Consider the following 27,946-nt stretch of genomic DNA (forward strand, 5'->3'; position numbering starts at 1 on the left):
ATCAGGAATAACATAAGCAAATCAGTACTACAAGTGGCAGGAGACTGGAAAAATCTTTGATCCAAAAGAATGCAATTAGACATTGGGAAGGAAATCTCAGGCTTTGCTATGGAATAAAAAGGAGTATTGAAGAGCTGCCAGCTGCTGACAGAACCAAAAAAAGCATCAGACACTCTCAGTGAAAAGGAAGGTTTTAAGGTAAATGAGGACCAAGGTTGCATAAGGTGCTACCTAAAGAGTGTCAAATACAAAACGAATTGCACAGATGAGAATCAGGATCAACAGCCATGGCTATAAATAAATAAATACTCTGAATTCATCAAACACAAAAAGCTAACTGGTAGAACTAGGCACGATTAGTTTGTTACTTCACATGAAATACTAGAAAAGGAGGCTTAAGAAGGGTTTTCTTCATCCTTCCCAAAGTCTCCACTTTCCAGGGAGGAAGAGCCATGATGCACTCCAGGAAACAGGAAACAGACAGAAACAAGACAGGGGAAAGGGAGACAGACAGGGCTGGGGAGCTCCACTCCCTAATCTCTGGGATGTGCCTGCCTCCTATGTTAGCCACTCATCAGAAGCAGCAAACCGCACCAGTCACTGGAGCAGACACTCACACCCTGTCCCTACCCTCCTGGGTTAGCCTGGCACACCATGGCACTCTCCTGGGGTGGAGTTTCAGCTTCTTTGCTCTAAAAAACAGCTTAGATCTGGTCTTTTCCAGGGGACGTAGGGCTATGACTAAGTCCAGCTTTTCAGGCTGCCCCTTGGTGCCAAACATCTCCCTGCAGAAGTCTGAATATCGGCACAGCTCTAACAGCACATCACTCTGTAAACCCGTGCTTCTGTGCACATATCAGCATCCAGCTGCAGGCACTTGGGAGATTTTAAGGCCATACAGAATTAGACCTAGGGGGCTAGAAAATGCTAGAAATTAGGAGGTTTAGTTGTTGTCGTCTTGGATCTACAGACCAAGGTGCAGGATGTGCAGATCTCAGATACACTGTAAGTTCAGGGAGACAATATTCACATTTAAAGAAAAATATGGTACTTCATTCTGTAGGTCTGGTTGGCCTAGTGCAAACCAGAATGGAGAATGGCAGATGACCTCTGTCTTGAGAGGTGCATGACAGAATATATTTTAAAGCCAAATACGACCTCTCCTCTTTATATGTGCAGAGACCTGCTGTATATGCAGTGTAGAAGGATGCAAGCTAAGATGTAAAGTGCTTAATAGTTTCTGAAAAAAATAGCTCAAGAACACAGTTGCCTTCATCATTACCTTATTCCTTTCCAGAAAAAGTGTAGGTTTGTTCCCAGACAAGGAAGGAAAAGTACCTCTTTATGGAAACCAAGGAGCTATTTTCCAGTTTAGGCAGTCATCATCTGCCAGATGTTTGTGGAAAAGCTTTCCTACACAAATGAAGCCAGGAAAGCAGTGCAGAGATACTGACTGAGAACGTATGACACAATTTCATATTTTTTTTCCTCATAGCCAAATTACAAGAGACAACTAGCCTGAAAACAGGAAGGAGAGAGGCAAAAACTGTCAGGGTGGAGACTGAGACTGGATTCATCAGAAGTGGACTGAGGCAGGGACTTATAAACAATGGTGGAAGGGTCAGGATCAGTGGAAGAGGTAGTCACGCAAGAGGCAAACAGTAGAAGTAACACTGGAATCCCTAATTTTCAATAGCAGTACTTTTCCATGTCCACCCACAATAAATATGTTATGTTATACACTGCAGTACTATTTCTCTAACTGACATCATCCATCCCTTTGACTCCAGCCAAGCCTGACTCAACTAACATTCAGCTTACCACTGCAATTTTTAATAAACAAAAAGCTATTTTAGGGAAAACATACACAAAAAAATGTATTTGAAGAACACAAATAAGATTGCAAAATCAAGTCTTCTGAAATTATGTCATTTAAGAATTGAGGATTGAGACACATTAAGACAAATTCTTTAAATACATGATGCTTTATATGCTTTTTCCACCTTGGAGACCACACAATGGCCCAAACCATAGAAATTAATCAGGCCTGCACCATACAAGAGGGTTGTTCATGGGAGGATTCCTTTCTTATTCACTGTAAAATCTGAAAGTTAGTAATGGATGAAGCAGGGGTTGGAGTAAAAGCAAACACTATTTTTTTAGGGATGTGAATGTTGCCTTTGAGACTAAGATTTCATCCTTAGATCTGCCGCAAAGTTCCTTTGAAATGACAAACAAGTCACTTAAACTAACTACCCATGGGTGATTACTAATGCTGTGCCGATCCTTTGACAACAAGCTGGATCATTAAATTATTTCTTGCAAATGATGCAGCAAAGAAACTTTGAATTTACTGGTCAAGGAAGGTTAGCTGAACATATTGCTGAGTGGACTGGTTGTTAATGTCCCTGACAAACACAAAGACGTTGCAGATAAGGAATAGTTTTGAATACCTTAAGAAGGCTTTCCTGAGGGATTTTTCTTTCTTCTTCTGTAGTAGTATTAATCAGAGTCATTCTGTTGACCAGAAAAAAAAATAAAATAAAAAAAAATTCAATGGAACTAAAGAACACAAAGCCAGAGGACATGATTCAGCTGTGCAGGAAGACCCCCTGCTGTCAAATCCTTTTCATAGCTGTGCCTGCTCCAGGCTTAAAAGAATTTGTTTTCCTACATGTTAGTCTTGCTGACATGCTCTTTCAGGACCTCACTGCTGCAGTGATTAGAGGCCGGCTTAATTTTGGTTATGCATTTCTTATTCCCATCTCCTTCATTAGTGGAAATAATTACATGCCCTTGCTTTTTTATTCTCCCTTTGGATGAACTTATGGGCAGTTATCATGGCCAGGCACAGGATAAGCTCATGTTGCCTATTCGCCCAAGTTCTCCATTCCCCAGCACTTCACATCTTCACCCATGGGAAGCCACAGTCTTTCACTCATGTTTATGTTCTCCCATGCAATCTATATTTCCTAAATGACATCACATTAACATTGTAATAATAATGATAATAATAATAATAAAGCTCATATTTTCTTTCCTAGCAAGGACGAGTCAGCCATAGAGTTCTGCCACTCTTAGGTGGAGATGTGAATATCAGTTCTTTCACTACTGTGCTTATTGGCTTAGATTCAGCTGATAAACTGCCCATCAGCTGTGATCAAAGGCAGGGCATGTGTTTCTTCACTGAGCTGATAGCTCTTCTCTATTCACAAGAAGGGGGCCTGTAAAAAAGCTGAACAGTGACTTTTTACAAGGGCATGTAGTGACAGGACAAGGGGGATGTCTTTATATGGAAAGAGAGTAGGGTTAAATTTGATGTTAGGAAGAAATTCTTTACTGGGTGGATGGTGAGGCACTGAAACAGGTTGCCCAGAGAAGCTGGGGATGCCCCATCCCTAAAAGTGTTCAAGGCCAGGTTGGATGGGGTTTTGAGCAACCTTCAAGTGAAAGTGTCCCTGCAGGGGGATTAGAACTAGATGATCTTTAAGGCCTCTTCCAACCTAAACCGTTCTACGATTCTATAAGAAGGAGGCCCTAGTGTCCAGCATCTACAGACTAGCAGAATTGTAATGATGAGCTCAAAGAAAACACCATGGCTCACCCACTGTCTCCTCTGGAGTGTTCTCAAATCAGCTGAAGATTTGAGAAGGTAAGGCCCAGTCAAAGCAAAATAAGGCCCAGTCAAAGCAAAAACAGTGGTAGTAACAGACTGAGGGTACATGTAATGATACATGTATTTATACCTTTTATTTATTTCATGTTGTCTCCAGCTTGAAAGCCACAAGTTACTCCAGAGGGTTTTTTTCCAAGTAAACAAACAATATCAGCTATTTCCAGTCATAGCCTGGCCTCCTTAGCACTTATGACGAAGCACATTTGGGAGCCAAAGCAAACAAACAGGATGATTCATTTATCCCAGAATTTAGCAGACGGATAAATGAATTCTTGATAACTCAGGAAGAACAGGACTTCTACAGCTTTAAACGAATAGTACCGTTCAAGACTCACGGGACAGAAACACTGGCAATGCCTCATTATCCACAAAGTAATCAAGATGTGCATTTCTATGAAATTTACGTACATACAAGTGAAGTTCCCGTGGCACTACTCAAGAGATGGCAAATCGGTAAAAACAGTGAGAAAGAGAGGGCCTTCATCTCTTGTCAGGAATTTGAGACTTTCAACATGCTATACAGGAGTTTGCTATTAACACTTGAAGTCATCATCAGATTCTGAGACAATTAAGACCGGTGCAAAAACCTAAAATTGGTAGGAGGGACGCACAATTATAAGAGCCAAACTACACTTTGCAGTTAAAGATTCAGTAATAGATGAATTTCCCAAGTTCTAAGAAGCCAGCTTGGATCTATGTGAGTTTTTAAAAGTTTCCTCATTATTAGGTACCTGGCTGAGGAATTTCAGGAAGAGATTGACATGTCCTTCTTGAAAACTGACTGGTGTTATATTTCATCTGCTTTACTAAGCTCTTTACATTGTGTATACTAGTCAATGTACAGACTGATAGAGACTACAATTTCCAGTGCAATGAGCACACTAAAGCAGACTAATAATTTATTTTATATATATACATTTTAGTGATTTTCTTACCAATAGCCTGTGTTTGTCCACTGACAGAAGGCTGGTTTTATGATATTTCATTTTTATACAGCAATTTTTTCCAATCATCTGTTGTGGCCCAGCAGTGCCTGCAAGGAGCAAGCAGATGCTGCCTGCTTTGGAAATTGAGCTGTCTGAGTGCTGTGGAAGGGGTAGCAGCCCCTGCTGCCCTGTGCATGCCCAAGAGCCCACTGCTCATCTGCAGTCACACAACAGGCTTACTTCTGGTCCCAGCAGGGCTCTGTGTAATTCAGCCACACACACAGAGCAGCCTTTTCTTTTCCTCCTGTAAAAGAGGGGAAAAAAAACTTTGGCAGTTCATGACCGTATGGTCTGTGAGCCACTAATGTTTTTCCAAGGCACCAGCCAGATATTTTCAGCCTGCCTCTTGGTTGGACTCCACTGTCTCCTAGCCTCTTACAGTATTTTCATTTAACATGAGCCTGTGTCTTTGCTCTGCATAGTGAGCTGCCAGCATTAATGTCATTTTCCAAGGAAGCCCAACAGCTTTGACTACTGAAGGGGTGTCTCTGGGCTTCTCTGTTTCTTTTTATAGCCTCTGAAAACCTGAAATCCAGCTATCCATAACCAATCGTTCCTGTAATGCATGGTGGTTTCTTCTCACTTTATCATAAGCTGGTGGAAAAAGACAGGCAGTTCTGAGGTGCAATTCATCCCACTTATTTTAGGCACCAGAGAGAACTCTTCCTACAGTGATTGGAGAGGAAACATCAATGGTTAGCTGTATTCCTTTTGGCCACGTGAAGACTGGATGAGAGGCACCACATCCTGGGCTATCTTTAGTGGCTACAATGTTATGAGTAGACAGGGAGTTCTTAGCTCCAAAATATAAGACCTGTTTCTTACTTTGTTTTGCTCTGCTGGGCCTCTTGCTTTCCAGACTTCAATCAGAATAATCAAAAATCCTTTAATTAGCTGTTCTCATACTTAAAGCACTATTCCTGGCAATGCTACTTCACATGGTCCTTGCCCTCTTGCATGAACATCTTCCCTCTCCAGCTACTAGAATAAAAAAATGTAAGTTTCTTGTCTTAATCGGCCAAGATCAATTCTGTGTGCAGGTCCAATCCTTGTTTCCACTTGCTCCCACATTTATTTAAGGGCTTTGTTTGGGAACAAGCAGGTCTAATTATTTGATGCTCTTCAATTTATATTTAGGGGTTTTTTATGTGCTACACTGGTCAAACACTAGTTATGCTACCTATTTAGATTGATAGCTGATATCAATAAATAAAACAAGGAATAAAACAAGAAAATAATTGTTAACTGAACTTTTTTCTTGAAAAGAACTACTTGCATGAGCAGCCTCTGTCCTGGATGCTAAGTCATGCCAAGACCACGGTACGTCAGTCTCTTCTTTGTGAGTGTGCCTTTGAAGTTGTTGCAGATAGACAAGGTCTTTGAAAAATGCTATAAACCCATGTAGTTCCAGGAACAAGGTGGCCTTGTCCTCCTTACATCCTTAATTTTTCAAAAGAGAAACATTGGAGTGCAGAGCCCTGGATCCTTGATGTGAAGTAGTGTTCCCTAATACTGTATTTCTTTTTGAGTCTGATTATAAACCAGTAAAACTAAATCCTCAGTTTCGATTTGCCTTGAGATTCAGGACATTTCCTTCTCAAAATACGTCAAGACTAACGACTATGAACTTCCAGGATGGACCTACCTAAAGTACAGTGATAAATGGAGTTCTCTAATTTCGAATGAAAAAAAGGAGACAAAAATCTTGGGAAGCATTTTGGGAAGCTGAACAAGACGGATCCCCCCACCTGGGGAGCACACGCTAAATTCACATCCCTACAGTGACAGTCTGTAAACAGAAGTCTCCCCACAGAAGCCAGTAGGTGAACAGAAGACAGCTAGTAGGCAGAGAAAGACCACCCAGTGCCACCTGCCCAGAGTGAGCCCAAAACTTGGGGGACTGCAGAGCAAGGACGGTCATGAACATGGTGGCAGTCAGGAACAGAGCTTGGCCCATCAGGACAGACCTCCTTTGGTGTGACCAGGCACAGTCACAAGGTGAGAGAAGCAGCTGAAGAATGGAGCTCATCCTGCAACCCCACAGAGCAGGGGTGACTGTGCCTCCAGGGGACAAGTCCCTCTGCAGCGGAGCACTGGAAAAATCACACCTCTCCAGGAAAGTGCTGCCGTCCTCAAAGTCCAATCTCATATCTCACATCTTTCTTTACACACAACTCACACACTAGTATATTGTTTTGGGGTTTATTTCTTTTTCATTTTTCACATAACATTTTCAAAAACAATGTTGCCCTTGTGTATAATGATACAAAGAAATGTAAAGCATTTACATTACGTAGACCACTTATTCAAGCCTACTGTAAAATATCTACATGATATAGTTCACTTGAACGTCTGCTTATGAGGAAAGCCTTCAGAATATTGCTAGACCAACAGTTAGAGAAGCAAGTATCACTTAATAAAAGATAAGCCTTTGTTTCTATACATTGCTTTTGTGTTCAAGGTGCCATTGAGTAACATCTATTTATGTTTAATTTTTATCTCACATTGACATTTCTTTCTCCTGCTCTAGTTTGGAGGACGATCTGAGGTGTTTAACTTTCTTATGGCACCAATACTCCACATACTTCTTTTCCACTACTTGGTGAAATCCAACCTGTACCTATAGCTGGATGTGTTATTACACTACTCTTGGAGGATACAGATGGAAAGGAAGAACAAATCACATTTTGAAATGTTACACTTACTGACAAACCAGATTTATTCTCTAGCTACAGACTAGTGATTGCTTGAAAATAATGAGCATTCCTGATGTTCCTAAAATATTTTTCATGTTCCTTCCAGCATTGGTCAGTTCATCTATAGCTTTCTTCCTTCAAAGAACAGATATCCAAGTGGATTGACTGGTTTCCACACTTGCAGACAGCTTTTTCCCATCTGCCCATAAAATACATGTAGTCTTTATCATCATAGCTGACATTCTGTGCTTGGAAACAGTAAATTCTGTGGTCTTCTTCGGTTGCTCTTGACTCAGACTGTGTCAGAACTCTAATCTCCATGCCTTAGAATATTTAAAGGGAGGCTTTGGCTTAAATCTCATTACTTGCGAAGATTTCTGCTAGTAGATAATAAAGGTTTCCTAACTCAAGTCACATCCTACTCTTTGAAGTTTTTCCAAATATTTATTAGATTAACTCAGAGCCAGCTATAAGAGATGGTGGAAAGGAATTAGATTATGGCCTCTCCCAGTTGGACATGAGCTGCTCATTTCCCCAGTTTGTTACCATTTGTTTCTTTGGAGCCAGTGTTTTTCCTGATTTCTTTCCTGCAGAGTTTGAAAAACCTCTGGGATGATTTACATGAACAAAAAGCTTTATCTTCAGGGTCTGTGAGAGGCGTCAGTTACGGCTCTGTAACAATGTAGTCCTTTAAGGCAGTTTCTCTTCCCTCCCATATAGATGAAGATAATACACATTATATGTCATGTAACTATTTCTCAGCTATTATAAGTGGTGTCTCTTTGAATAGGAAGTAACCAAGTCATTTTACTCCTTCTGACTCTCAAAGTACAGCATGGTCACTGATTATTTATTGCTCCCTTCTGATTTATGCCAAGACTAGAATCCAGTTAGATTAACCTAACAGGCAGCATTTTGTATCACGAGTAGTCAATTTGCATACTTCAATTTAAAGGACACAATTTGAAGCTACACCAGATTGGTCACAGAAAGGATTGGAGGCACAAAAGGGTGAGACTGTATATTACTACTGGCAATCTGTCCAACTACTTCCAGGAATGAAAGTTTTTATTAGTCAAATGACTCTCAAAACACAAATTCTTTCCTTGGCAAAGATAACAACATGTTACAGCTGCCTATGAATCTCTAGCTATGACATATTAGTAGATAAAACAGAACTGAATATTCCAATGTACAGTTATCTGTTATGCAGATGTAGTTTTCTCTGGGGAGGAATATTCTGGGACAGTCCATTTAAGCAAAGAATAATCCAAATGGTGAAAAAAATTAGTTTTTTATGGAGAAGTTCATAGATATGCAGTTGCCATGACAACTGCATTTGGCTCTGGAAAAGGGAAAACAAATGGGTCTTCTAGGGGATTTCCTTTCTTTTTGTACAAAAACCCAGTAAGTTTATTGAAATTACCTTTCCCATATCCAGAGCATGATCCCAGTATTCTGTGTTCCAAAATCCTACAGATTGCACCCTAGCTGCAAAATAATAGAATCAGGTTTCCTGCATCTAGGCAGTATAAAAATGGAAACATATTCTTAACTTCATCAGATCATAGAAGACTTGGAGAAGAGGGAAAGAGCTGATACATATCTGTCTGCTGGGAATGCAGTATATCAGGTCTGAAATGCTCTCTGTGCCTCATGTGAAAGATAGCCATGGTGATTTTTTGTTCTCTTGGCAGCTGGAGAACCAGGCAGAATTTAAACCTTTGCTATGCTATATCCTTTATCGTCTCTCCGCTTCCAGCATATCCCTCCCACGATCACACAGGCCAATGCAATGGGAATCATTGCAATGTACCAGGACAAGCCACCAGCTGAAAAGGTAAAGAATAAATATTAATTAAAAAAAAAAAAAAAAAACAAACCAACCAACTCTCAGGAATATAGTTCTCTAAGTTCAAGGAGGAAGAGGAGAAATCACAATAAAAAGGATGTGTGCAAGTTAACCTTCCAGCATGGCTTATGCACCTGTGAAAGGAAGAGGTCTGTTGACTGAACACTCTGGGAAATGTGTTTATGAAGATGGGAGGAAGAATTCGAGAACAACAGAGGGTGAGAATTTAAAGATCAATCCTTTGCATACAGCTGACTCTTCCCAACCCCTGATCAGAGTGGCTGTGTGCCACTTGATTTGTGGCACACGAATTGATTTGTTAAAAGCAGAGACATTCCAAGACGGAAGTAAAAGCACTGCATGGAACAGGAGTACATAACAGCTAGTCTACCCGCAAGCTGTGTGAATAATTTTCTCCTACAGAGTGGCTTATAAATTAGTAATGATCAAGCCAACACCAGTTGGCCACCAGTTTCCAACACCACTGTCTGTCCAGACTATTTTTGATTATTCCAGCATATACCGGTACATGGATTGCCTCCTTTGTAGTGAGTGATACCTATGCAGCTCATGGAAGACAAGGCCAGCACATCCAGCAAAGTGAGTACAAATCCCTCATCATAGAATGCTGGAGTAAGTTATAACTCATAATGAAGTCTTAAATGTGCCTTTCTAAGTTTGAGCAAGCTTTGGTGATTCATCAGCCTCATGCAAAGAAACAATTAGCATTGCTTCACATTGATTTTACAGCATGTTCTTGGCCAGTGGTCTAGCATGCTGCAATATTAATTACACTGAGCTTAAGTCTTCTCTTCCCCTCACCAGGAGCCAAAATAATAAGACCCATCATAATTTACACTTCTTGTTATTTTGGTAGCAGTCCGTGCATGAGGAAAAGGAACACTCAAGTAATTAATTCTGTTATTGTCTTTTTTTTCCCCTACTTGTTGAGGAACTGCAGGAGCTCTGGCCCTCCTACACCCAAAGGGAATTTGCCAGTAGTCTCACTGAAAACATCATTTCACAAAGTGTATCTAAACTGGAGTCCTATTCAATAAACAGATACCAGGACAGCTGGATCTTTACCCCTACATAAAATGTCAGTAAATAACCCATAGAAGGTGTATTTTGTGAACAGACTATATCAAAGACTACAGGTTAAAGAGTCAACTAGACTTTCCCCAGGCAATAATTCATTCTGGCACTATCTCTGACAGTATAAAAGGCTTGGATGATATGTCAGCATTAGAATAATAATAATAACAATTATCCAAAATAAGCAGTGAAAACAGCTACCTTCCTGCTTGACCCTTGTTGGCAGTACTTGGTATCCATATCTGTTCTGGGCCAGACAGGTAAAGTCTGTGTAAAAGTCCATTTCTTCAACAGAATCAAAAATGAGTGGTACTTCAATGAAGTTTTCACCATTTTCTACAATTTCTCTAGAAAAAATAAGCAAAATTTAATGTTCAATACTTCTATAAGCTATCTTTTCTCTATTTAATATGTTCATTCTAAGAAGCACAAGAAAATGTATTGGATATTGGCTCATTTCTGAACTAGCCACACAGCATTCAAGGACACATGATGTCTCCCAGTCCAGTTCTGCTAACTAGCTGAGTTTCAGTGGGCAATACTCATCCTGCACTTTTTGGAGCCTACAGGAAAAAAGATCTGAAGTTGTCTTGCAAAAATAAATAAAAGGGAAGGAAGAAAGGCAAGTAGAATTCCGTATATCTTTAAGCTCGCTACACAGCATTAGGGAAGGACCTAATTCCTTCTTTCTGATCACCTATTCATTTCTGAAATTAATTATTACTACCAGATGGAAGAGGACATATGGAGAACATAAACCTGCAAATGCTCTCTCTGAAAACTGAACCACCATTCCTGTCTATCACATGTCCTGAGCCAAGAGCTCCATACAAGAAACTGTCTAAGAAGTTTCCAGCTTATTTCAACATTATTGTTTCACGAGTACAACTCTCTGAAAATGGTTTTCTAGCTGCAGTCAAACATTGTCCCTTGGTATCTTTTAGTCATTTCTGGAGCAGTTGTCCAGCTGCTCTTTAATGATCTGATCATGAGTCTGCATTGCACCGTGGCAATGGAATTCCGACTGTACCACAAGAAGGCAGGAACATGGCAGTAGGCTCTTTGCCAGAGACTTCTGCAGGGCATTTGTTTTCCTGGTGGTATTTGAGCTGTTTTGCCATGCTGCCATAATGGGGGCTTCCAGCAGAACTGGAATGTCTCACACACTGTGAGTTCCACATGAACCTTAACTGTCATAGTCACTGTCCTTGACCAATTCCATAATAATATGTAACAGCAAGAACGATAGTGATAGTCATAATCAAAGTAATTTTTGAAGTCCAAGTAAGAAAGTACATGTGTGCTCTATTCTAAAGCCTGCAGAGATATTTTATGGTTCCTGACCACAGGTTTAATGCATTTTCACTTATCCATATAAACAAGATTATAAACTAATGCTGCCAGTCATGGGATGAGAAAACACATAAAGGCTTGGGTATACAGCTGAGTGACCACGTTACCTCTGGCTGCAGCATGACCAGGTTATTATCTGGCAATGGTGGCCACAAATGGCCAAAAGCAGCTCACATCCATAACTGTTAAACACTCTTGTCCCTCAAAATACAGATACCACATCCCCAAACTCTGTTGGAAATGGTCCCTGACCCATGCTAAACCCTAATCCATAGCGAGGAATTCCTTGGGAAGGTGCTCTCACCTTTACTTCAGATCTGTCTCTACCCCATTTCATTACCTGGCATTCAGTTGCACCAAGAGCCCCTCTTGCACTGCAGGTTAAAACAACAAGCACAAGGAAACACTTTCAGCCAGACTTACTGTCGTTCTCCCTCTGTAACTCTGCTTTGTTTATAAACCACATCAACACTGGTGTCGTTTGCCAGCCATTCCACATCGGTTTGGACATGGCTGCTCAGCCCAACAAACACTTTGCATGGAAGAGTCATCTTGGAGCCTGTCAAAAAAACAAAGATTGAAAAACAATTTGGATACATGTGAAGAACTACTTTTTCTTCTCGTGAAAGCCAACAACTCCAGTGGGAGATCGGGTTCCCACACATGGCAAGCACCACTACATTAAAAACTGAGGTTAATCCCCAGATTACTTATGATCCCCTACCCCTTGGCAGAAAGCCCCTTCAGTTTGTCAGTCCTTCCCAGTGCTAACCAAATCATTTTCCTATTGCAAGAGTTAGCAACTCTTGCACTAAACACATTCCTCAGGAGGCAAAGCTCTGTTCCTGCAGCCTTGCTCTTTCTGACGTACTGCAGCCCAAAGGGCACCATGTGATTTACCCCTCTGGAGCAATTGCATTAACCAAAAGTGTAGCTTTGCTTGGAGATGTTGTGGGCAAGAGCATTCAGCTCAAGGTGGGACCTCCGTGGATAAAGTGATTATGTAAAAACGCTGAAATTTTGATAAAGTTATTGTAACTCAGAGTTAAGGATAAGGAGACTCCAGGTTGGTGTGGATCTATGGAAAACATAGGGCTCAATAATGCAAACAATGTTATTATTATACCTGTGCAGATGGTGATAAAAGGAACACAAAACACTACATGGAGGTAGACAGGAAACAAAACAAAACACAAAACCAACAATGAACAAAAAACCAAACCAAAACAAACAAAAAAAAGCAACCCCAAAACTTGGTAGGCTACAATGATGGAAAGAAAAGTAGCAGGGAAAACTAACAACATCATAGGACAGAGCTGTGCGTATAGTACCCAAGTTAAGAAAGTTTAGTGTAAAATGTGACTGGCATTGTCTAGGAGGAGGAAATGCAACAGACATTTGTTGTCATAATATAATCTTCAAACAAAAATTGAGATCCTATCAAGGTACTTGCTAACTAAAAACTGTCTTGTTCAAACAGTAAAAACCAATGAAAAAAGGTCTCTTTTCAAAAGAGCTAGATGGCTCATTCAAAGCTACCAGATAACCAGACCAATTTGAGGAAATATGAAAAAGAAAAGTTCTTAGTGAAGAGGGAACTGTGGGCATCTGAGCTAATGGTGCAAACATGTTTTTATTGCTTTGTAAGGGACTAAAATCTATAGCACTTCTGCAGTTTCTCCTACCTGGAAGACAGCATCTGGTTGTAAACATTAAGAAACAAAAACTACACCAGCACTGACCCTCAGGTAAGATAATAGAGATCAAAGAAACTACAATTTACGCCAACAAACTACACTGTAAGAGGACCTGCTCTAATTTTTATCTGATTAGGTGTTTCCAAAAATAATGTTGCACCTTACCAAGAACAGCTGATGTTGTCTTTTGCGTTGGATACACAATTATTGGGGTAATTCTTTTCTCTCGTTCTGAAGTTAGAAAGAGAACAGTCAGTGCTAATGGAAGAGAAAACGTGGGCACGGCCCCAGAACTAGAAACGTGACACTTCGCTCAACACCTGTTGTCTGCCACGAAAACATTTGATTGTTAAACCCACTGGCTAAAAGAGACATTCCCGTCTCAAGACCAGAGACCCGTGTTTGTGGAGACAGGATCCCGTTCTCATCCCGATCCCGAGGGATGCAGCAAAAGGAATTCATGGCACGCCCGCCCCCTGCTGGCCGCTCGGCGCAGCAGCGCCACGTCCCTTCCTCCCCCCCGCCGCTTTCACCCCTCTGCGAAACAGCATTTTGTCCTCGCCCTAAGCAACTATAAAGTGCTTTAACTCCTAACCTCTCTGAAGTCATTTGCAGTGACACCCCCATGCCCCCAAGACATAATTACTCTATTTAAAAAACACAGGTACTGGCAGGAACGACCCCTGTCGTGCCAGGGGTGCTGTGGGAGACCCATCAGTGCCAGGGCAAGCACTCACGGTGTCCCCGTTCCCTTGGCATGCCTGAGAGATAGAGCATGACCTCCTCTCCCGAATTTCATTAGCAAAGAAGAGGTCTTCTTAAGTGATGTAATGTTTTAAGGTGTCAATCCTTGAATCATAGAATCACAGAATGGTTTGGATTGGAAAGGGCCTTAAAGATCATCTAGTTCCAACCCCCACCATGGGCAGGGACATGTTTCACTAGACCAGATTGCTCAGAGCTCCATCCAACCTGGCCTTGAATACTTCCAGGGATGGGGCATTCTCAACTTCTCTGGGCAACTTATTCCAGTGCCTCACCACCCTCATAGAAAAGAACTTTCCTCCTAATATCTAATCTCAACCTGTCCTTTTTCAGTTAGAAGCCATTCTCCCTTGTCCTGTCACTACATGCTCTTGTAAAAAGTCCCTCTCCATCTTTCTTGTAAGCCCCCTTTAGGTACTGGAAGGCCTCAATTAGGTCACCCTGAAGGCTTTTCTTTTCCAGGCTGAACAAACCCAGTTGTCTCAGCCTTTCCTTGTCCAAGAGGTGCTTCACATCTCTAATCATCTAATGTTATATTTACCAACAGTCTCCAGCTGAATTGTCCTGGTGATTTCATACATCACACCTTCAAATGGAAATGACATCTTGCAAGTGTAATAGCCAGCATCTGTTGGTAGCACAGGCGTCATGATCAGAGAAGTTGAACCTTTCAGAATGACGAATTTCTCATTGTTGTCTTCCAAAGGCAGGGCATCCTGGAGAAAGGACAGCAAGTGGCATTATGACTCAGATATGGTTACGTTCTGTGTAGGTCCAAAACAAAATTACTTATCCCTATCTCTCTGTTATTAAATATAACTGCGAAATTTGAGCAGTTCCACTTTCCTACCAAAGGGCAAGTTCTTTTAATGTGTATCTCTCTAAAATGCTCCGTGGCACTATGTGAAACGTGAAGAACCATTATTTTAATCTACTTACAATGTGTGTACATAGTTCTTCAATAAAGAGCGCATTTTAAGATGGAAAAGGTATAACACACTCTTTTCTGAGTCCTCTTAAGAGCAATCAGCCAAGATATTCTTCTAAGCCAAAACCATTTTAGTACCCATGAGGGTTTTCACAATTATATCACTTTCCATATATGACCTCGTAAGATTAATATTCTAAGGTGTTCTTTGAAGACAAATACTAGTAATCATAAAGATTTTCACATAGCTGTCACTTACCCTGTATAACTCATAAACTGTTATAAATTCCTGCTCTGTATCCCTAAGGCTGTCTTCATACAAAGGTTGGAGCCCTTCTAAGGAGAAATGATGTTCCTGCTCCATGAAGGCAGGGTAGCTCTTTCAGACAGTTGTAATGAGAACCATATTGAGGGGGGCAGCCTTTTGCTTAGATAAAGTGGCTTATATCCCACTTCTGAAGGGAATCCTGAGCGGCACCATTTTACTGGTGTGGTACCGATCACAACCTAGGCACTGCTGTAGGAAGCCAGCCTATGTATTGCATCCCACAGTAAGACAACAGCTGCACAAGGCAGAGCATGCAAGCATAGTGAAGCATAAATAAAAGTTAACCAAGGTTAACTGTGAGAGCATACAACATGTGGAACACTTCACCCTGTGCTGAATCCACCCCAGAGAACCTTTCTTGAAATATATACATCTGCCCCAAAATTCCCAGTATATTACACTGTGCTCATGACTTGACCAACATGATGTTCAGGAGAAACATAAAGTGGAGATTTATGTGCTAAATTGGAACTAGGTTATGCACAAAAAGGAGATGAAAGTTCTACCTTGTACCACTTGAGCTCTAGGCTTGTGCAATTTGGTGAAAAATCCCACAGGTCAGGACAAACGATCTTTCCAGAAGTGAAAGTGAAGAGGACCTGGGGATAGGCAATCTCCTGAGCAGCTGTTTTCTCCACGACTGTGAGGTGGATGGAGACTTCTACGCAGTAGGAGGAGTTCCTGCAGACAGAGGAGGGAGAGGTGAGCACCCACCAGTGACACAGGGAACTTGAGTGACACTCAAGGTTTCCTCCTGGCTCCATTTCTTTCCTTAGCAGTTTCTAGGAGGCCAGGTCTGAGATCATACCAGGAGGGATGCTGGAAAAATCACTGGTACTGTTCTTTTGGCACAATCTAAACATATGGTTGACACATGTCTGCCTTGGACATTCAGTCTTTTCTTTTTTGTACACCAAATTTCCTGTGCACCCTTAGACTACAGCATTTTTTTATTTTTTCACCTGAACAGTAGCAGATGTGTCATGAAGTCTCCACCATTTCCTTGGAAAAGGTCCTGACTATGAAAACCCTAATGATGAAATAAAAACCTTAAAGCATGTATTGATATACATCTACAGTCACTATTGCACAACCACAGGCGTTTCTGTGAGTACCTATCATATTGTGTAGAAAAGAAGGCATTCTGGCTTTGAAAGGTTTGCAATATTCAACTTTTCATTCAGGCCCCAAGTGACAATCAGTTCCAGTCCCAAGGAGGACCAAACTTGGGAAGACAGATGCTTAAATTCTGTCCTCCACAACCTCTGAAGCCCTGCCTTGGAGATGCCTCTACCCAGGGCAATGACTGGTCCTTGAATGGGCCAACAAAGCCGGGGGGTTCGGCTGCCACCTCCAGGAGAGCAGCTGTGGGCTGCAAGCAGACAGACTGACACTGCTGCCAGGGCACTGTGGTCATCTCTCGCTTAAAGGCTGGATGCCCAAATCCAAAATACTAGCTTCACAGAAGCAGAGATCACTGCTTCTACCCTCATTTTTTTTTCTACCCCTTTGCTTCTACCCTCATTTTGCAGTGTTGAAAAAAAATCTGATAGCTTTTCCATAGGAAAAGGAAATACAATTTGCTTGTACTCTGTTAGTCCTGTAATAGTGTTAGCACTGAAGTTATGTACTGGACTCTTGCATGTCTTTTTCAAACGTATTTCAGAGCATTTTACTGTAGGTATTAGTAACACTGCCACAGTATTATATATTGACAAACTGAGCCAGAATAGTACAAAGAAGGGATTAAAAAACACCCTTGAAGGTCTCAGGCACTACTCTGATCTAGAACAATATTTACAACCTTTTATTGCTTTGGCCTCACTATCAGTGTCTTCTCTTCTGCCCCACCATTTCTTGCTGCTGAGACATGTGGAATGGCTAACCCAAGATGCTGAGCATCATTTCTCTACTGGAGTTCTGCCTCTCCATAACTTCTTCTTTTGACACACATCATTCACAAGGTGTGTCTTGCCAGCAAGGAAACCATGCTTTACACAAGCAGCTCCAGGGATGTGGAGATATGTTCTCCACTATAAACCCCAGAGCAAGATGCCAGGGATGTACTGGGAGGCTGGCTGGCTGGAGGAGCTTGGAGGGGACAGGGACCTGGGACACCTTCTGGAGTTCTTGCTTCAAGGGTGATGGGGGTTTTTGCCTTCTTTAGTCGCCAACAAATCCAGACCCTGGTACCTCTTTTGAAATGGTACACTGGGCTGTCAGATTGTAAACACTCAGAAAAAAAACGACCAACAGGGCTGAAAAAAAACATGCCTGAAGTCTCCACCCATTGCAATCGCATAGGTCCGTTATCAATCTAGAAAATACACATCAAGTCTTGGTAAAGGTCTTCCAGTAATACCAAGGCAATCAAATTCTGGTTTAAAATGTGAAGGAGAAATAAAATGAAGACCAGGGACAAGGAAGACAAAAGAAGGAAGCCACTGCAGAGCCACAGTGTCTTAGTATATGTTTCATAGGGCAACCTGAAGCACACCAAGGCTATTTGCATCCTGCAAAATCCCCTGCCTGCAGCACGTCCCACTTGCCGTAGCACTGACTGGTCCATAGGTAAGCCAGAACAAATTCTATATACACTGTTTTCCCATGACATCATAGCCAAAGCAGCAATCCCATTTCACAATTTATCCAGCTTTCAGTATATGTAGTTGCAGGAGACACATAATGCACTTAAGATTCTGACCTTCCACATTTTTTCTCTGGTAATGTCAGTGAGGAAATGATCTTACCCAGAAATGCTCTGAATATAACTGGAGTTTCATTTATATCAAGCTAATGCGTTTGAGACATAGTGAGCTTGTTATTTCACTGGATTTTCTTCTAAATACTCACCTTTTCGTGCAGATATATACTCCTGAATCTTCTAGCATCACTGGTAAAAACCAGAGTGCATTTTCTTTTGCCCAGATTCTTGGATCTTCATCTCTTCCCGATATCATGGTTTTTGAACCATTTTTATGCCATGTGATATTAGGAGTCAAGGCAGAAAAATCCAAATGTTTGTAACTGGAGGAAGGGCACTTCAGAACCACAGGTTCTCCATGCAATTCGTAGTAGTGTTTGAAAAACACGGTGTGATCTGGGCAGTTTTCTATATAATCAGAGACATTTTTACATTACTGTCAGAGAGGCACATTGAACAGAAGGGTGAGGGAGACAGAAAGAAAAAAAGCATGCCCTTACCCATGCTTTTGACTTGCTGGAATCTGAAAGCAGAGGCACCTGCTGTGCACGTCACCAGGACAAAGAAGAGCCCACACATTTTTTTCCACAGCAAATTGGAGGAAGGTCAAGGGAAAGTCTTTTGAAATCTACAAGGAAGTTTATTACAAGACAAATGATATAATGAAAATAGTCAGTATTATCTTAGGAGTTAAATGTTCTTTTCCTTAATCCAGACCTGGGGAGCTTTAGTTCACCCTTATTGAGCAGAAAGGGGTCTTCATCCCTAGTTTATGGAGGCTGACTTGGTGAAACCAGAGCATCTGGCTTGGCACACAAATATCACTTCTGTCCCTTCCCTTTCACTCCAGGAGATGAAAATAGCATACAACAAGATGCTGCTCTGTCCCCACAGCTTTTCAGTGCAACAGCTAAGGGTGGGAAAATCTAGTTCTGCTTATTTTGCAATAAGATGTGACTGAGGCAGGGGTCAGCTGCTTCAAGTGAGCTGTAGTGCAGTAGCTTGGGTGAACACAGAAGCAGGGATGCATCAGAAGAGATATTGGTTCTCTGAAACCATCACCTCAGGTGTCTCGCAAGGTTATATGGCCTTCACTAAATCCTGTGCCACTGTATTTTCCGCAGTGTGGCTACTAAAGTAGGCCAGCTAGTGTGGATCAGGCTGCAGGCAAACTTCCTGCTATAACCAGAGCCAAGATTTCAAAGTCTCCAGCAAATGTTTCTATTGGAGCAAAAACATTGACTCCCATCGCATGCACACCCGTCTTGCTGATGGTGCTTAAGTGAGTTTTCAGCATGGACACTACCACATCTGTTCTAAAAAAAAAAGATAAGGGAAACCCTGAACAACTTGTCCTGAAAATCAGATGTGGTGACGCTAAGGGAAAACAAAACTATCTGCTGGCAGTCATTCATCAAACGTCATCTGTATGGACCTGCCACAGACCCAGAAGTTTCTGTGTACATCACTGAATGCTTCTGCTCTGCCACGAGGCTTCAGCTGCTGCTACTCAATTGATAATGTGTTATCTCAGTGTGCCGCAGGCAAAAATATATAAAACATGCTGCATAGAGGCACTAGTTTATGCTCTGTGTAAGGAATTTACGCGCAATACAGTACACGTATGCACGTGATACATAGCATTTCCATTTTATATACAGAAATGGAAATCTCATACATTTAACATTAGTCTAACACTATGATGAATATTAAATGACCGTGCAATTACTTCAAATCATATCCAAAAGCAAAAAAAAAAAACATTTCTACCAATATAACATAGCCATATTCCTAGGTATTCACCTTTGGGCATCTTCTGTTTATCCTATCACTCTCATATTTATGTCATGGTTTTAATCCAAATTTCTTCCTGTTCTGGTAGCTATACTTATCTAGCATCTGATAGTTTGACTACAATAAACTATTTCCAGCTTATTGCCATCTCTGCAACACCACAAAGCCAACCTCTTTCTCAATAATAATGTGTCATAACCATGGGTCATTTCCCCTACTGCTAGATCTGCGAGGGTTTCCAAGGGCGTTGGTATGGAGCTGTAGCCTCCCTCAGCTGCACCTGGACTAGGTGCTAGTGTCATTAACAAGCCTCATGATTCACACGGATACTCTGTAACAGGTGAGTTTCTCTCTCAGTTTCTTTGCCTGATGAAAACACTTGGTCATTTTGTTTATAGATTTCCAGTTCCTTTGCTTTAGTAACTAGAGATCTTCATAAGCCCTACACAGTTTGAGGGTTTAGGGGAGGTTTTCATTCCCAAATTTCCATCAGATTCACTTACCTGTGTTTCTGCAGTCTTTCAGCCATTAGCTTTTCACAAAAGAAGCTATCGTGGAAATTGCTAGTGAGGACCTTATATAAGGTTTAGCTCAACACACAGCGGAAATTTGTCTCTCATTGCCCAATCAGATTTGTGTCAGAACCAAACGACATTTTAGACAGAGCTTTCTTTCCTTCCGTAGAGTGAGGATGAGAGAAACAGAGGCACAGAGAGAAAACATGTGTTTGGATTTCCCAAAAAAGGGGAAATAACTGCTAAATGAGTACGTGACTAATTTTCCTTTTTTTCTGACGAGTGGTAGCTTGCATACACTCATGTCTTCACATGACTATTTCGTGCTCTACCTCAAATAAAAAATTCTCATGAGTAACAAAAGGAGTTCTGCAGCATGGTCAGCTAAAAAATTGCACTGTAGTTAAATAATTGCAATCTTCACATTATGTGGTTTAGCAAGCTTGTCATAGACAACATAAATCTTCTGTGATTTCTCAGATCGCTTTTGAATCACGAATGAGTTGATTGCCCTTTCCTTCCATAACATCCATTTTAGTGTGACTGCCTACATTAAGGCTCTCTTGCAATAGGGTATAAAGAATTAGCAGATATAAGCAGATCATGAGCAGAAGGAGTAAGAAATGGACTATAATTTGTGGCAATGATGGCCTTCACGTGTCTAGAAGAGGGCAATCTAATGAGGGACTTCAATCTGGAACTGAACTACAAGACAGTTTTTCCTGTGCCTTGTCCTGACTTGTCATGTTCCTTCCAGGCAACCTTGCATCTCTTACAGCCTCTTGATGCTTCATGGAGCAGCTGTCATGCACGGCCTCATTGCAAGCCCAGGAAGGCAAGATGTGGTGTCTGCCTGACCTGCTGGACCTGGAGTCAGAACACAGGTCTAGCAGACTTCAGTGAAATGTCCTCACCTGCCTGGGCTTTGTAAACCTTGGCCAAGCAACCCTGGTCTGGAGCGCTGGGGTCCTAGCCCAAGGCTCAGGCCTTGTGGTGCTCTGACTAACCAAATAATGACAGAGTAATAAAAATAACATAGCTGTTTATTGCAGTAAGCACATAAGAACAATTTTTATTTAATCCTAACATAATTCATTGACTTTTTCTTTAATATCAGTCTCAGTTGTATTGAAGACCTCAGAATATTGTTTAAGAGATGAAAAATTATCAGGTTTTGAGACCATACTGCCCTCTACTATGGAGAGAAGAAACATATCAATGAAGACAACTATTAATATACTGCAATCTTTGGGGATGTGTCACATGCTTGGATTGCATATATTCCTTTGTGTAGGCAATATTGACCATATTATAACCAGTTCAGTAAATAAAGAGAAAAGAAAAATCATTAAGCCCCATATTTCAATCTGTAGTGGTCTGTATAGTTTCTATATGCTGATCAATGCAGTCATTGCAAGGATCTCTATAGCTATCAGCCCCACACACAAGCTGACCGATTTTCCTCAGCAGTCCTGTTATCCATAAATCTGAAAGGCTGATGACGCAACTGAAGTTACTAACTGCCCTGTAGCACTCCATCTTCTTGCAGAAAAGAAAGAACTCAATCCCTTCGATGCTAAACTCACACTTGAACTATGAAACCCCTGCTTTTGCCTTCCAGAATCTCTGCACTTCATTCTGAGAATCTGACCTCATGAATTATAAAACTATATCAGTCTTTCCATTTCCAATTCACTGTATGCAATCAGAAAGACAAGCTGTCAGACTGGGTGACCTGTGTTATATTAAGTTTAAATATCAGGCTATTACTGTATGAGTGACTTGCACAATAGATGTGGGAGCCTCTGATTGTAACCCTGGTCACCAAAATGAGGCAAATCCCCAACAAATAACCCAGATGTTTACCAGACTCAAAAAAAGCAAAACTGCAGGAAATGAGGCTTGATATCTTTGGAAAGATTGTACCTACCCACTGCTGCAAACACATTCATTGCATGCACTGAGTAAAGACATGTGACAACAAGCTGTTTGATGAGCAGCAGAACTAGCATCACTTCTTTTCCACAGATTTGTGCCCCATGCCCTCACAGACACTCCTCCACTGCAGCCACTTCATGGCCTTTCCCCACCGTGCTCCAGTGCTTTCCTTCCCCTCATGTCATGTCCTCTTTTCGCACCTCACCCAAGACTAGTTTGTCTAGGCCAGGTGCAGTAGCACATCCTTGGGCTCGCTTGCAACTACACTGATACAACTGGTCAACTTGTCATTGCCCATTACCATTTGTATGGACTGGTTGCTGCCTGACTTTCCCTCTGTGGGGCAATGCTTTGGGTCTCCCATCTGTACACATCAGCAGTCACCAACTTTCCTCATGCTGCTACAACTCCAGGCATTTAGAAAACACAGCCCTTTAGAGGATACAGCTGCAACATTCAAAGTGAGTTTATAATGCAGTAACATATGCTGACCTGCCTTAGAAAACTAAACTAAACACAAATAGCAGTGCAGTACTCAGACAGCATCATGTCCTTCGATCCATCTAACAAGGATCAACACAGTTAAACAGCTTTCTTTAGAAGAGCTCTGTCCTGGCAGTCTTCTTATCCAGAAAATGTCCTGATCACATGCACCACTACAAGAACCTCAGGTTAAAATAGTTTATCTGGAGGTGCAAAAGTCTAGTCTAGAATAACTCAGGAAGAAATGAAAGGTAGAACAAGTAATTTTTTTTTAGGAGCTCTCTGCTGAGAAGGCCATGTTATTTTTGCAGTCAGTTATCACTGAGTATTTACAAACAGAAATATGCAAGTCTAGCAGCTATACATACAGAGAGAGACTCTTTTAGGGAAGCTGGTGTCATTCTCTGGTTTCGTTGTGCTGATGATTCATGTATACAGCTCAAAATGCTGGAGCATAGCTGTGAAATTCCTGACTTGAAGATCAGACTATTTCCCATATGTCTCAGCCGTTGCTCATCTCACTACACAGCTATTTCCCACACCAGGGCTACATGCAGCTGCCTTGCCACATTTGGGTGGATTTTGCTGTCCTCAGACATCCTAATAAAATAAACAAAATCTCAAGAAATATTTAGTGTTCTGGAAGTTCCTTGCAACAGAGACTTTCAAAAGGCCTCCACAAGCATGGTGTGTCTGTTCAGTATCCCTAGTCCATGGAAGGGGAGATGGAAATTCAGGCATCATGTAATGAAGACCATTTCTATAAGGGACAAATAACGTGCCAGCTTCTTCTAGCAACTCTCAGGTTCTGCTGTCTGCCTTGGAGGAACTCACCCAAGTGGCTCTGTGGCTGATGATGTTTGGCATCCAAGAACTGCACTCCCATAGACTTAGCTATTTATTCTGTTATCCAGTTTGGCTAAGTGAATATCACGCAATTAAAAACCGAAGAAAATTTCTCTGGTTCACATAAAAATAAGGTGATGAGGGGTTAAGAAATATTGAATGTTGAAAGCTGACTGGCAAGCAAAGATGCAAAGTAAACCTCAACTATTGCACCAACACATGTTCTTGGGCTTATTGACATGATGGAACCTGGTTTTCATTACTTATAATATCCTTGTGCACTGTTCCCAGATGGGGTCCTGAGGAGCACAGAAATGGAGAGGGAAGGAAAAAAGCTATCCAACTCTGAGAATTACCAAATAGATGGAAAAGAAAGAGAAAGACTAAACAGAGAAATTAGCACAAGGCACAACAGATTCCAGGAACATAGGAATTTGCATGCTTAGCCAGAGGAATAAGTGCTGTCATACCCAGGTTGTATATGACTAAGTGGAAGAAATAGGAGGAGATGCTCCAAGAGATACACTTTGCCATGAGGGAGTGCTAGTTTGGCCAAGGCAGCAATGGCTTGGTTACAGATTGCCTCACTGCTGCTTTTTCCTGGGATGTCAAGAGACTCTTTCATAGCAATAGAAGCCAGGCAGTCTGTGAAAAATAATTACACTCTCAAGAGCTGGAAGCAACATGGAGGAGGAGACCCTCAGTGTAGAAATCAACAGGCTGAAAGGGACAAAGTAATAGCTAGAGAAGCCCAGAGTCGCTGTGCACAGACACACAGCCATAGGCTGGTAAAATAAATGATTTCTGAAAAAGTAGGATTTGCTGGATTTTATTTAAGGGAGAAAACCATCCCAGGGCACAGACTACTTGATATTTGGTGCTATGTGGAAAAACAGTGACAGAGGACTGTTGCAAAGTTCAGTTTGTTAAAAGTAGTAGAGGTAAAATGATATCTCTGTCTCTATAAACTGAACCAGAGACGGTAATTTAAATTGCTAAATAGTGACAATCTAAACATCAATACATCCTAATGCATCTCTGAAATGACAATAAAAATGAAAAAATATCTCTTACTACTCTTCCTTCTGTCATGGATAAAATGGTGTATAGATATCCTGAATTTTGTTCAGGGATATGGTTTGGATTAGTGTTGGGGTTGGAGAGTAAAAGAGTCTAGAGCTCCAAGGACACTGGGGATGAAAAAGTCAAGCCAAGGGGATCATGGCAGGGCCCCAACATCATTGTTGCCCCTACATCTTTTTTATCTAGTACACCCACGGTGATGGAGACCTCAGCCACAGTGACTAGAAGTCATTAGGGTTAGTGGTAGGGTTTAAAGACTAAAAGATCCCACATCTCCAGGAACCCTGGAGATGGAAAAGGCATGCCAAGTGGATCATGGCAAGTCCCCAACTTTTCTGCTCCTATATCTTTTTTATCTAGGCTACCAATGGTGATGGGGACCTCAGCTCCAGCAACAAGGTGCCATACGGGCTAGTGTTGGGGTTGGGGTTCAGAGAGCCACAAAGTCTACAGCTCCAGGGATACTGGGGTGGGTAAAGGCATGCCAAGGGGATCACAGCAGGAACCCAAGATTACTGATACCACACATTTTTATTGTGGGTGACCTATGGTGAGGGGGACCTCTGCCACAACTTCAAACCATTCGGGTTAGGGTTCAGAGAATAAAAGAGCCAACATTTCCAGGGAAACCAAGGCTGGTGTCATGGATTAAGATTGGCCCCCCCTGAGAGTCGGGGGCTCAGAGATGATTGGGTGCCAGGGCAGTGTTCCCTGGAGGGCAAATCACTGCTTGTTTTGTTCGCTCCTATGAAAAATCATATATACACAGCACTGGAAGCTGTTGGCAGTGTGTTTCTGTTGGTGTCTGCTGCGTGTAGGTGTACAAGGCCAGGGGGTGGCTGGGTTCCTTCTTCCCCCCTCCGGGGGGGGTGAGGGGAGCCCTGCGGCCCCCCAACTCTGCCTAGGCCAGAGTTAGAGACAGCATTGGAGTGAGTGAGTGTTTGTGAGGGACGCGACTCACAAACAACTGGTAAGCGAGAGGGAGAGAGAGGCAGGCCTTGCAGCCAGGCGCTCTTCTTCTTTCCCCCCCTTTGCAGCCAGGCTGCAGAAGGGGGCTGTTTTTTCCTTTCACTGTTTAGTGGGAGTGGTGCAAGGCTCATCATTGAAGCAGAGCCAAGTGGACGGGCTGGTAACGAAGCAGCTCGGCGCTAGGGAAAGGAATCCTGGGCGAAGTTGGAGAAGGGCCAGAGAGAGAAAGGCTCGGGAGTTGCCCTCCCAAGGTTTGACCAGGGGCAGCCAAAAACTGACTTGGAGGACGCGTACGTTGATAAGCTACACTACAGCAGCCTACAAAACCGAGAGAGAGAGATCACACAGCAGAAATGACACAGGATCAAGGAGAAAGGACTCAGAGCTACCTTCTTGGACTTCGTGAGGAAGGAAGGACTTCCACAAACAGCTGAAGGTTCAGGGGCCCCAAACACTCCCACGAGAGAGAGACTGGTTACTTATCAGCCTGAAAAGGCTTTTCCTGGACTAAAGTTAAAGGAGAAGCTTTGAAGGGACTGATAGAAGTGCAATATATATATATATATATAGTTGCTTTTAGTCTGTACAGTATATTTATTTGTGTAAATAAATGTAAATACTTCCCCTTCCCCTATAGAAGCCTCTGGCCTGAAAGTTTTCTCTTCGGTGTTGGGATAAATTATGGGAAGGGGTGGGGGAAGCTTGGAAATTGAATTTTGGAGTTCTAATGTGGCTCAAACTGCCACATCTGGAAAAGGCATAACAAGGGGATCATGACAGCAAACCAAAACTTCTGCCCATATTTGTTTTTTATGTGGGCCACCTGTAGTGATGGGGACCTCAGTCACATGGACAAACTGCCATTGGGGTTAGGGGTAGGGTTCAGAGAGCAAAGCAGCCTAGAGCTCCATGGACACTGAGGTTGGAAAAGGTTTGTCAAGGGTGTCAGTGCAGGGCCACAACATTGCTGCTTCCATGCCTTTCAAATGATGGTCACCTGTGGTGATAGGGACGTCAGCCACAGTGAAAAGACACCATTAGCATTAGCATTTGGGTTCAGAGAGCAACAGAGCCTACAGCTTCAGGGACACTGGGGCTGGAAAAGGTATGCCAAGGGGATCACAGCAGAGTCCTAACATTGCCACTTCCACACTTTTCAAATGATGGCCACCCATGGTGATGGGGAACTCAGCTTCAGCAAGGGGATCAATGCAGGGCCCCAGCATTGCTGCACCTATACCTTTCTAGTCTGGGCCACCCATAGAATCATTCAGGCTGGAAAGAAACTCTAAGATCATCGAGTCCAATCATTAACCCAGCATCACCATGTTCATCACTAAACCTTATCCCCAGGTGCCATATCCACACACCTTTTGAACACTTCCAGGGATGGTGATTTCACCACTTCCCTATGCAGAACATTCCAAAGCCTGTCCATCCTGCCAGTGAAGAAATTTTCCCTAATATCTAATCTAAACCTCTCCTGATGCAATTTGAGGCCATTTCCTCTTGTCTTGTGACTTGTTACCTGGGAGAAGAGGACAACCCCTAATTTCCTACAACCTCACTGGGGTTCCTTCTGCTTCCCCAAGCTAGCAGCCATCCCCACTGCTTGGATGGAGCAAGCCTACAGCATACATCACCTACCATGCCTTACTGCAGGGCTTCAGGTAAAGCTGCAGCACCAATCTGGTCACTCGACATGTCAGGGCTAAGAGGTGGGGCTGACTGGGAGGAAGCAATGCCGAGGAGAACAGCAGACATTTCCCACAGCTTTGGCATCTTCTCAGACTGCAGGCAGTGAGCCAGTGGGGGCACTAGGGGCATGCTAGAAAAAGAAGCAAACCTGAGATTGCTGATTAGCTTTTTCTTTCCCTCCAGTTCCGAAATCACAGTGTTTGCTTGCAATCATTATTGGTCTTTTTATGTATAAAGCTCTGTGGTCTTGCATGTGAAAAATGTTGAGGGATTTAAAAACACAGCAGTGATTACAAAAAGCTCACGGTAACAGCAGACGGGGGAGGAACTATGTCCAGTTGAGGAACATGAAGTCATATAGAATTACATGAGCCAAAACAACAGGAACAATAGATTTCTAAATCAGTTTTTGTGCTTGGTTTAAGCAGCCAACCTAGCAAACAGGAATTCCAAAGGCAAAGAGAAAAACAGATGACAAAGATTTTTGTTCATAATTAACTTTTTGTTAGCTGAACTTAAATTTAGTAGGTAAGAAGTAAC

At 42.1% G+C, this 27,946-nt stretch overlaps 1 protein-coding gene across 4 annotated transcripts; it reads right to left on the reverse strand.

The window, feature by feature from the left end:
- Window positions 1-6,865: 6,865 nt before the first annotated feature.
- IL1R2 (interleukin 1 receptor type 2) lies at window positions 6,866-27,458 on the reverse strand. 4 transcript variants are annotated; one of them, XM_017818457.1, is made up of 9 exons: window positions 27,356-27,458; window positions 18,581-18,708; window positions 18,230-18,488; window positions 15,883-16,057; window positions 14,662-14,836; window positions 13,521-13,586; window positions 12,082-12,217; window positions 10,507-10,652; window positions 6,866-9,190 (listed from the first exon to the last, which is right to left on the reverse strand). In XM_017818457.1, exons 2-9 carry the CDS (start codon window positions 18,657-18,659, stop codon window positions 9,075-9,077), a joined length of 1,152 nt encoding a protein of 383 aa, XP_017673946.1. In that variant the 5' UTR covers window positions 18,660-18,708; window positions 27,356-27,458; the 3' UTR covers window positions 6,866-9,074. The 4 variants fall into 4 exon arrangements, with proteins under 4 accessions (XP_017673946.1, XP_017673945.1, XP_017673947.1 ...); XM_017818456.1 differs by lacking the exon at window positions 27,356-27,458 and adding an exon at window positions 26,098-26,150; XM_017818458.1 differs by lacking the exon at window positions 27,356-27,458 and adding an exon at window positions 23,179-23,207.
- Window positions 27,459-27,946: the final 488 nt, after the last annotated feature.

The sequence above is a fragment of the Lepidothrix coronata genome, unplaced genomic scaffold (assembly GCF_001604755.1).
Source record: "Lepidothrix coronata isolate B3197 unplaced genomic scaffold, Lepidothrix_coronata-1.0 Scaffold68, whole genome shotgun sequence".
Taxonomy (NCBI): Eukaryota; Metazoa; Chordata; class Aves; order Passeriformes; family Pipridae; genus Lepidothrix; species Lepidothrix coronata.